General features: G+C 43.1%; 1 protein-coding gene across 1 annotated transcript; it reads right to left on the minus strand.

The window, feature by feature from the left end:
- Nucleotides 1–32: 32 nt before the first annotated feature.
- On the minus strand, nucleotides 33–9,493 carry ap5z1 (adaptor related protein complex 5 subunit zeta 1). Its single transcript, XM_080905989.1, has 18 exons — nucleotides 9,362–9,493; nucleotides 8,907–9,044; nucleotides 7,913–8,093; nucleotides 7,506–7,656; nucleotides 7,043–7,155; nucleotides 6,694–6,859; nucleotides 6,375–6,422; nucleotides 3,974–4,114; nucleotides 3,838–3,875; nucleotides 2,437–2,599; nucleotides 2,097–2,275; nucleotides 1,870–2,012; nucleotides 1,657–1,775; nucleotides 1,292–1,419; nucleotides 1,089–1,186; nucleotides 864–996; nucleotides 527–741; nucleotides 33–428 (listed from the first exon to the last, which is right to left on the minus strand). The coding sequence occupies exons 1-18, from the start codon at nucleotides 9,400–9,402 to the stop codon at nucleotides 176–178; spliced, it is 2,448 nt and encodes an 815-aa protein (XP_080762115.1). The 5' UTR covers nucleotides 9,403–9,493; the 3' UTR covers nucleotides 33–175.
- Between the last annotated feature and the right edge of the window lie 2,037 nt (nucleotides 9,494–11,530).

Below are 11,530 nucleotides of genomic sequence, written 5' to 3' on the forward strand. Positions count from 1 at the left end.
TTTATAAAATGATATTTCTGTCAAATCACTGTAATAAAGAAGAAAAATATTACACTGAAAGGGATCTGTGTGTTTTATGAAAATCATATCAGCGTCAACATCAAACAAATCAATTACAAAAATGCATTGTCAGCGCAGGATGATGTTGCGTTTTGTACATGAGTGTGTGTTTGTGTCACTGTGAGTGTGTGAGGCTTGTGAGGGCTCGCAGTTGAAGCGGCAATGCCACATTAGTGTCTCTGTGCCACTGCGGTGCGATGACATGGGGAGGTGGTGTCAGGACACTCTGAGCTACGCCGGGGGCCTTCAGCAGCGACCACAACTCCTCCCCTCGTGTTACTATAGCAACGAGGTCCTCCTTATCAGAGCACCAGGCAACCGATCCGCTTCTGGTTACAGTTCTTAGTTTAGAGAGGAACAGAGACACCCTAAAAAGAAAAACAAAACACACACAAATGATATCAGAACATTACAAAGTCCTGGATGAAGAAAAGAAAATATTGCATCTTTAAAAAGAGTCTGTTACCGAGGTATGAGGTCATGTGACCGTGACGCCAGCTTAGCGAGAGCGCTCATTAAAGTGTTGATGACTTTAGGGGCCGGGCAAACCGTTCCAGTTGGAGGGGCAGACGAAGTGATCTCAAACAGCACCGCCTCCAGTGCTTCAAAACAGGAAGTGATGAGGCTCACGGAACAGCGAGAGTCACATGACACAGAGAGGTACTCTCCCAGCACCCACACCTGAGAGACAAACAAGCTCAGTGCTGTTTCCGCATCAGGTTTTGAGCAAATGCTGAAATGTGAGAAGCACTGGGTTTTTGCACATAACCCAAGATACACAGAAGAGTCAGCACTCTCTTTACCACATGTGTATAGAGTTCCTCTTTGCTGTAGACGTTGGCTGTGCTTCCAGCAAACTCCAGCAGCTCGTGGGACTGGTTCACGACCAGAGAGGGGTGGAGCTTACATAGCCTCAACAGGTGGCAGCTGAACACCCTGCAGAAACAGTGAGAAGTGGTTGGAGCGAGTGAGTGAGGAGATGAAGATGAGAGTGAGGCAGCCAGCAGCGCTTTAGTGTTTCGGTGTACCGGTGTATCTCTTTGATGTACGCAGGGATGTTAAGGAGCAGGCTGCTTCTCTCCAGCATCACCAGAATCAAATGAGCCAAAAGCTTCTCGTCAGCGATCTGAAAGAGACGCGCGACATATTTTTTTAATAAGGTGTATATTGTAAACTGCAACACAGCAAGTACAGACGCAACGAATTTGTAAAGAATGTCGAATCTTTTCACCGTAACAATTGTGTTGAAGAAAACGTGCAACAACACGGGGACCGTCCGAGCACACTGAGTGACTCTCGGCCAGTCAGCAGCTTCAACCAGCAGCTCGTGGAGCGTGCTCAGTCGGTCAATTGTGTCACCTAAACAGGGAGATACAAAATTACAATGATTTCATTGGCTAGAGCATAATTTAAGAAGCTACCTGCCCCTGCTGCTTAGATTTAAACAGAATTACAGAAGAAACAAAAAGCAAATATACTGTGTGTGCAGTGAAGAGAAGACAGGAAAGCAGGGAGGAGCCTTGGGTCAGAGCAGACCTGGAACAGTTTGGCCTTTTATTCTTATTTGATTTCCTTCTGTTCTGTGACTTGTCCTACCTGAGCCTGCCTCCGTTCGGAGCACGAAGAGGAAAAGCCCTCTGAAAGAAGGGTTTCGAAATGCATCCAGTGACACGAAGCTGCGACCGACTGGCTCAGAGATGGGCAAACATGTGGACCTGTGACACATGAGACCCAGTGAGACAGGGATAAAAACTGTGCATGTAACCAAATCCCTGTGGGAAGCAGTTTTTCTCCTGCGTGTGCCTGAACCTGTGCTGCAGGACCAGCGTGGCAGAGAGACAGGGCAGGTCAAGCAGGGTGTGAAGCAGCTCCACCGCAGTTCCAGTTGTAACCATAGAGGGCAGCAGATCCACAAAGTCGTCCACCATCGCTGGACTGTCCCATGCTAAAAACTACACAGAAAAAGAAAACATGTAAGGAATAAAAAGCACATCCACAATCTAACAATTGTTGCACATGTTTTCTCAGCTTTTCACCTTCAACAGATTTGGAAAGTAGAGCGTGTACTGTGGAACCCGAAGCTCTATGCTTTCCACGTTAAGTCGAAGGAAGCGTAGAAGCTCGTGTGCCAGGAATGGGTCATTGAAAAGCTCCGTAGGAAACCGACCGAACACCACCTTCCACACGTTCTCACAGTCCACTGCAGCCATCTCGCCTGATCGGATACAAATAAACATATTCAACCTTGCACGCACAGAAAAAGGGGTCATGTATGATGTCATCGTGTGAGCAACCAATTTACAGTGAACACACGTGACCCTGTTTTCCGTTCTAAACTTGTGGCAGCTGCGAGCACATGTTGCTGTGTATGCGCACCGTGGTTGAGGTAGAACTGTGCTATGGGCAGCAGGACTCTGGCATTCGACAGCTCTGAGCTGAGGCGACCAAAGAGAGCCTTTATGCAGGGGAAGGTCCTGTAGACCAGCGAGGCGTCCTCAGCACACACGCAGTCCAGGATGCACACGGCCTCCACCAGACACTGAAACAGGAAACAGGACACAAGGGCAGCAGAATAAATCTTGATAACACTGCAGAACTTTCTTTTGGTTAACACCAGTGGTTTCTCTAATGCAAGGGTGTCAAACATAAGGCCCTAGGGTTAGAATCGGCCTGCCGAGGAATCCAATCCAGCCCACTAGAAAATGTGAAGGAGGGCTTAGTTTTTACACGCTAACTACATTTTCGTAGCTTTTACAGCTTTTCCAACCGATAAAAACCTCAGTCATGGCCAATCATACTGCACTAAAAAACCAAAGTAATAGATAAACGTCTTAATGACAGAAGAGTTCCTCTTTTTTATTATCTACAACAGAAATGTCTTTTTTTTATAGTGGGTCTGGAGTTTAAAAAAAGATTCTCTGTACACGTCTATTCCTTACAATTTAATCATGCTGACAGGTTTCCTCCACTTACTGCAGCTGCATTTCTCAATTGTGTCAAAAATCAGAGATGCACTGTTGAAACTGCACTTCTTTTCTCTTATATGAAGCTATCTGAGGGACTCGGTGCAGTTAAACAACACAGGAAGGGGAGTTTTCTCTGGTCTGGCCCCTTTCAGGTCAGAGTGGGCTGTGACGTCAAGGGGTGATGTCACCGCCCAGACTTGATGTCTGGTTCAGCAACATTTATCCCCAAATGAAGAATGACTGAGCACTTTATGCACTCAACAGCTGTAAACAACCTCCAGAGGGATACATTCCACCTTCCCTTTGAGTCACTAATTCACATAGTTTGGCTCTTTTTTGTTTTGACATGTTTCTATTTATTTACATTATACTGCAAGTCATTCCCAAACTGTGTTACATATCCACAGAACTCAGAAAAACAAGTCAAACTGTGAGCTTGTATCAGCAAACAGCAGTGCATCTTACAACACCATTGTGTGGAAGTGTAACGCAAAGAATGTAAAATGTAATTAGGGGGTTAGGGGCAGAAAAGGACAGTGTAGATCAGCAACTGAGCCAGACTAAGCCAAGCATCCTATCTAGGTCTCCTTCTTTCAGCCTGACTTCTTAAACAGAACACCAGGAGGCGCTCTTTACTACAACACAGTGAACAGGAAAAGCTACAGTTATCTACATCAACACTGTGGCTCTTAGTTTAAGTATTAAAGGAAGTCAGGCTAAAAGTGTCTAAAAGTGATTTAAACCCCTCAGTTTTACAAACTGCACCATGAAATGTGTTTCCATAGTGATAATAAGTGATCTGCAGACTCACCGCTTTTTGCAGTTCTGTATCGGTCTTCTTGTGTGCCTCTGATGGAAAGAGAACAAATAAAGATCCGTGCATGAGGAATTCTGCTACGCGTCTCACTTTTCTCTCACCCGGTGCAATTTAATGCGCACACACTCACTGCGGTCGCTCTGTTCGATGAGGCGCTGGCAGTACTGGAAAGCCTTCTCTCTGAGACGCTCCTTTGGAGGCAGCAGTCGGCTGGAGGAGGACGTCGCCGAAACCATAGAAACTACGGACCCGTCCACCTCCGATCGGTCATCTGTGACAACGTGTAACGGCTTGGGAATTAGAGGTCGTGACCTTCTCGGTATAATGATTCGTGATTAAGGTCTATATCCGATTGCTCCGAACACATCAGGAGTCGGAGTTAAATTGTGTTTCTGATGATGTTAAGTAGAATCACTACAGGTTAGTAAAATGCCTCATGCCTCGACTGAAACCTACTGTTGCGGTCTCTAATTTCACCTCTTAGAACACACAGAAATGAAAGAAATCAACACAAATGTGCTCATATTTTTGTGATGTTAATCAAAGCTTAGTTACAGTATTCTTAAAGTGTACCATGCAAGGGATCAAAAGAAGCATTATTAGACCACATTAGCTAGTAATAACTTTGATATACACTTTCATTTTAGGAACCTTGTTTTCTTTGCTCATATTTCAGACTCCAGTACTGTGAAGCAGGATTTGAGGCTCTGTAAGCTAACATCAAGTTTAACCCTTGGATTTCAATATCATGAAGGGCGTTCCCATCTTACTGGGATTCACCATCATAGCACCCACAGCACAACCTGCTCCAGGACAGATCCACATGACTACCAAAATACCACCTATTGACCCTGCTGCACAGACAGTGACAGGATCTCCCTTTTAGAGACCGTCTAAATCCCGACAAGCATCAATAAGAGACACAAATTCTCAACACAGGGAGCATTACTCCAGTCCAGGTTTGAAAGAAAAGGGGACACTGGACTTTCACTGTTTTAGCCATAACAGATCAGCTCCCTGATAGCAACACCCTGAACCGCTGTTACATGCAGGACGGATTCATGCTTCTGTGCTGTTTACACCAAATTCTGACCATCTGAATGTTGCTGCAGAAACTGAGATGTAACCGGGCAATGTTTTCCCGATTATCTTTTGTCCGATTTTGGTGAGCATGTGTGAATTGTAACCACACTTTCCTGTTCTTAGGTGACAAGAGTGGCACTCGATACGTTCTTGTGCTGCTCCATCTCATCTGCATATTTTGGTTGCAACGAGTTGTTATTTGACTTCTAAGTCTTGTAAACTTGAAGCGTCCTGACAATTCCGTCTTCCACAAATGACTCGATTTTCTTTTCATTTTCCTCAAATTTGTATTCTTGTGGGACATTTATGGGTTTAGCCGTATCCATGTTTGCGTTTGGTCACGCCTCTTTTACATTAACCAGCTTTTAGCTTGATTTGGAAAATCTTGGCTGACTTGTCAGGCTGACGCTGCTCAGCAGAACTATGGTATAGCCAGGTAGTAAAACAGATCTCAGGGATCTGTTGAACTTTCTTTGGTAATCTGTAACTGTTTCCGTGCCAAATTATACAATTAAATCATTGCGAAAAATGTATGCCAGTTCAGAGTGATCAGAATATTAAGCTCACATAAATCCTTTACAGTTTTGGTAAAAGATTCAAAACGCCATCAGATTACAGTTTTATAATTCATGCTTACAAAAACATGTTTTGACCGTGTGGAGAAAGGCCAACCATCACTGCATGACTAAGACTAGCTTCATATTTTGTTTGTATCTTCGAGCCAGTCTGTGGGCGACACTGATTTACCCAAATCACTCATATCGGCATCTGTTTGTATCAGTGGATTCTGTATGAGGCCAACTGGACTGGATGAGTCACACTGACAATGTAAACAAAACAGCGTCTACGTTAAAACTGAACAAATTCACTTTGTTAACAGCAAACCGATGAACTGGCTCTCTGTGCACACAGGACTCATTAAGATCTTTAGCTTTAACATGAGCTCACTACCGAGGGCTAGATGTAAGTAACCATACACGTTTGAGAAAGTGACGATTATCACTGATGACACAATGACTAATAATTGTCGGAATGCTATTATAAGAAAGCAACACAGTCAAATTAGGGTCAAAGACCACAAACATCCAAACACAGAAGTTTCAAGATGAAATTGAACTTGCCGCCCACACTTTACACAACACATGCAATGTGTGGCTGTGTGGCATTTGCAGTTCAGCATCTCACCCTTAAAAGTGGCTGCTGTCAGAGCATATTTGATCATGATTAGGACCTCATAAGAAAAATTAGGGGAAGGCAAATGACTGTGGAAAGAGGAGGTTAAAAGTCAGAGATTATGATTTCTGATTAGAGACTTGTTTGTTAGTTAAAGTTTAGAGTTGTGAATTGATCTGTACCGCCTCCAGTTAAAGAACAGTGGGGGAGTTCAGCTTATTTAATTCTTAGAATCAGGCACATGCAGGGAAGGTTCACAAACTCTCATGTCTTACCATTTGAAAAGGAGTGGGAGACTGACAGGCTGAGTTGTAGCCTGTTTGCTGAAGATGATGAAAACACAGAGCAGGTCATCTGAGACTTAGTCATATGAAGCAATAACAGCCCTAATACATCCTACCTTGAAGCAAAGGCTCCTCAAAAAATAGAATAGTCATTCTTGGAGAAGTATTATACGGCCATTCAAACACCTGCCATTTAAGCTAGTTTATAACTAATAGAAGCAAAAATGGCTCAGATGGGCAGAACTGTGGAGCTGTTTGTAAATAGAAACACATAAAAGTGTCACTAGCATATTACAGCAAATGGTCATACCTGCATCTACTGTGCTGCAGCTGGAATGGTAGGTGAGAAGCCAATGACGCAGCATGGAAAAGGAGTAGACGTTCATCCACTGGTCTTCAGTGAAGCCCTGACCCACACATAGGACAGTGAAGAAATCTCCGGACACAGACCCATCCAGCTCTGCTATAGGCACCGGCTGACAGTGGGAGAAGGGAAAAAATCCACAAGCAATCCAGTTTAGCTTTACTAACTTATATATTCACTAGTTCATTACCTTCCTGGAAGAGTCACAAGCTTAATGTAATCCTATACTTGCTAATACTAATAATACTTACCTAACTTACCTAATACTTGCTCAATATGAAAATTAACTGCTCACCTGACGGGATCTGGGCCCCGTGAAGAATCCTCCAGAGGAAGTCCCGACTCCCTGCATGACGCTAGCATAACGCAGCCAATCAACAAGCTTTTTGCTTACAAGGGTCATTTGATCTGCAGACAGTCAGAATTGGAGAGAGATCTGAGTGCAACTCTCTCCAGTGCAAACAACTTAAAGCAATAAGATAAGACACACGGAGGTGAATCCAGAGGTTTCCCTTTACCCCTCATTATCACTCTTCTCCAAATTAACTGTACTTTGAAGGACTAAACAGGCTTGAAAACACACAAAAATTTTCTTTATATACATTTTAATTTTATGAAATTACCAACAAACATAACACAGTGTGTTCTACACTGTATGAACAATTAGTTGGTGCACATAGCAGATGCAGGAAGTGATGTGGAATTATTTTTTACAACATTTGATAAAAGTCCAGATCTGTATCTGTATGTCCCGCTACCTTCGCTGAGGCACTCTGGGCTGTGTGTGAGGACGTTGTTGAGGACTGGCAGGGTGTGCATGAGCGAGTGAGTCGGCCCTTCAGACGGTCGACTCTCCAGATTGCGAAGGAGTTGAGTGCAGAGAGATGAAAGATCACCCTTGGATACAGCCTGTCAGGATTAAAAGTGTGAAAGAGGATTGCATTAGATAATGCCTTTAAAAAAGCCCAACAAGTAAGACACACACACACATACAACACAAACTGGGACTGTGTTACTAAATGTCTTCTATATTTAAAATTACAACAATACTGGCTAATTATTTTTCCAATATCCTGAGCTGAAAAAGGATGTGGTGAGTCTTTTAAATACATGTCTCACAGTAATGAAGAAGTAGGCTCAACCACACAATTTCAGTTCTGCCCACCTGTGAGAGCAGCAGACCAGCAGCGTGACTGTTCAGCTGACCGAGATTGTCCTGGTTGTAATTCAGCTCCTGACCAGTGAGGGGCAGCGTTTCTCTGAGCACAGCGGTGCTCAGCACCTGATGCTGCTCCGCAGGTGATGAGAGAAGCGCTACAAACCTCTTCTGGAGCTCTAAAGGCAGCCTTGGGTTGACGACAGCAGAAGAGAAATAAGACAACGCACTTATTTATCCCACAGTGATGCAGACCCAAGACATTTGGCTTGACTTGCTTTTTAATAATTATATTAAGCTGAGGGATAGATTTAAACATTATTACAACTTTAATTAAAAGTGTGGGAAGAAAGGGAAGCTGCTGTTTACTGTGAAAAAAAGACCACATGGAAAGTGAGAGGCTGAACTGTTGAAAACACTGCCTTTGAGAGCACAGAGCAAAGGAACAGCAACTTGCAGACATAACAGCAAAATGTAAGACCTGACATTTATTCGTTTGAACTGCTGATTAGTGGAACTCTTAACGCTTAGGTGGTCACGGTGGATGAAACATAGTTTAGAGGTTGTTGCAAGCAAACAGATGACATAGGTGCTGATAAGATGATAGGCGCTGAGAGCAGAGGAGACCACGGCAGTGTGGAAATGTGGGTGTCTGATCACCGATTTCAACTCCGCCCCCAGTTTCTAGGCGTCCTGACTAAACCACAATCCCAAAGTTTTCAAAAGGAAACAGACATCGTGCACAGGAAGTGCTACTGAAATTGACAATAAAAAAAATGTAGTGTTTGCGTACCCTGAATCTCTGACACTAATGAGGAAAGAGTGGGAGGAGGGAGTGAAAAAAGTGGGTTTAGAGAAAGAGATAAGTAGCTTAAGTTATAAGAAATGAATACACAAAGGTGGAGATGAATCATTAAGTTTAAAATGTAGAGCAGTGAGAATGAAAACTGGTATCAGCTCATCCACGACATGAAGTATGAGAGGCGTGGGTGGGAGTTCTTACGTTCGGGTGTACTTGGTGGCAGAAAGGATGAGGTGCAGCCTCTGCAGGGAGTCCACTGTGTCGTGACCGAGCTCCTTGCCCTGAAGCATCTTCATTAATCTGCTGTAAAACTTCTGCAGCTCAGACTCCTGAATCTCTCTGCAAACGACAGAGTGCGGCTGGTTTTGATCTCTTTAAAGACCCCTGACAGATCTCACGGAAGCTAAACACGTTGAAAAAAATAAAAAATAAAACTCTGACAGAGTTATGTGACAGCGAACACATTTCTTTCTACTCAAGTTAAAGTCGCGAACGCTTGAAAGAGCCCTGAGAAGAATGTATCTTTAAAGTGCGTTTGAATAACATGGAGATATATTCAACATGCTAGCTAGCTTTAGTTTCAGTAGCTAAACAGATTAAAGGAAAGCGAAATGCGGGGAGAAAAAAAGAAAGCTATCCTTTCATTCTGCCCTTACCTTGCTTGTTTAATTAAACTCTCTGAAGCGTGAGAATACATTTTGAAAGAATATTATTCTGCCACATCTGTCTGAAGCGGAAGGTAAACAGTCCGTTTGCTAATCGAGTCCTGACTGGAATCACATGACGTGACTTTAGTTCCGCTAATGAACTAAAACCACTGCCGGACTCTCCCACTCCGTTTGTATTCAAACAGTTTAAAGAAAAAGTGCACGGTGGCAGGCATATAATACGGACGAACCGAATAAAAATGACTGTGCCTACAAACCTTCTTCCGAAGCATTTGAAAAGGGTCCAGGTTTTTGCGACAGTCCTTCGACTACACAATACGTTACAATCAGACGACAACGAATTTCTCAATTATAGAAGGGTAAATTTAATTCTTAATAGGTTACATTGTAACTTTTAATTTTGTTATGTCTTTATATTTAAACATTTACTTAGTTTGATACTTTTATAAATACATTTTTTCTTCTTCTCTCACCTCTCCAGCTTTGTCCTACTAAACCTGAGCTGTCCCTTTGATGTGATGGTTTCTAATTCTGTCCTGTTTAGCTCTGCCTCTATACATGATAGCAGGTCTCACTACCGTCTTGTAGTGCTGATACTTGTAGTGTTTAAACGAATACAGAGCCAGTAATGCCAATATCAATACTGAGACCGATACTTTCAACTTTCATGCTAGTATCGATCTGATACCAATACCAGTGTTGGTATCAATACTATAGATCTGCGGACCCTCACATTCTGTAACCTTCGCTTTCACCCTTCCCTTCCTAGGCATTTGTCCCACAAAACACCTACACCACTTGTCTCCACTCACTCCACCCTGCCTGCACTCTCTTCCTCACCTCTCTTGTGCACTGTCCATTGGTTTGCATGGTTGACCCGGGGGATTTAAACTCACACACATTCACTGTCTCTACTCCTTGCTGCTTCACTGTTACACCTGTCTCCCTCTCATCCACACACATGTATTCTGTCTTGCTTCTAATGACTTTCATTCTTCTTCTCTTCAGTGTATACCTCCACCTCTCCAACCTCTTTTCGACCCACTCCCTTCTCTCACTACAATGGCGTCCCTAAACATCACAGTCCACGGAGACTCCTGGCTGAGCTAATCTGTCAGCACTTCCTCTTCCATCACTACTGTCTCGCTGTCCTCATACGTCCCTCATGCAGTACCACAGTTACTCTCTTGGCACCTTATCATATTCATTTTTCTTTAAATCCACAAAGACACAATACTCCTTCTAATCTTCTCTGTGCGTTCCCATCAACACTCTCAAAACAAACATCCCATCTGCAGTGCTCTTTGTCATCATGAAGCCACACTGCTGCCTACTGCTCGTCACCTCTCTTCTTAACCTATAGCTTTAACGACTCTTTCCCACAGCTTCACAGTACGGCTCATCAGCTTCATTCTTCACGCATCCTCACACTCCATCCTCTCCTTATCTCCATGTCACCTGGACCAATCTCCTGACTACTCTTCATTTACTACTATAACTTATGTAAAATAAATTGTGTTTATTTTCTTTAGTTTTGATCGCTCATTGTGTTGAATTCTTTCTATGAGTCTGTCTGCAACACACAGTTGTTGTTTTTTTTAACTGTTTCTGAATCGGTCAAAGTAACACTTCTATTTGCTTTAATGCAAATTAGCCCCTAGTCGTGTGCTCTTTCTCCAGTGAAGAGAATACAGCTCCTTCTCTATGTTAATGATAGTTACATAATCCCACCACAACGTCTTCTTCCCCTATTTAGACGTGAAAGACATTACAAAATTGCGCACTATTAATACGCATTTTGCTCGCGTGTAAAGACCAGGTTTTTTTTTTTAGCCAGTTGTGGCTGAAACTTCACTTGTATGTGAAATCTAGACGAATGGCACATCGGCTCTTATGGACTAAAGCAACAGATAAATAGTTTATGCAGTGTCAGGGTGCTGAAATGTTGCCATCATCAATGTAACAATATGTAGGCCATATAAAGCCATAAAAATACAAATACCTATCGGGTGCCTATGGCCAAAGGGTGTTTTCACGTTATGATCGGTGAAGCTTGATCCTCGGGAATGCATTTAAGTGTTTCTCTTTCTGAAGCACAGCATCAGACGAAGATAATGAAGTGAAATAAAAGGGGGGAAAAGAAGCTGCCGTTAAGTT

This window comes from Rhamphochromis sp. 'chilingali' (genome assembly GCF_963969265.1).
Source record: "Rhamphochromis sp. 'chilingali' genome assembly, chromosome: 15".
Taxonomy (NCBI): domain Eukaryota; kingdom Metazoa; phylum Chordata; class Actinopteri; order Cichliformes; family Cichlidae; genus Rhamphochromis; species Rhamphochromis sp. 'chilingali'.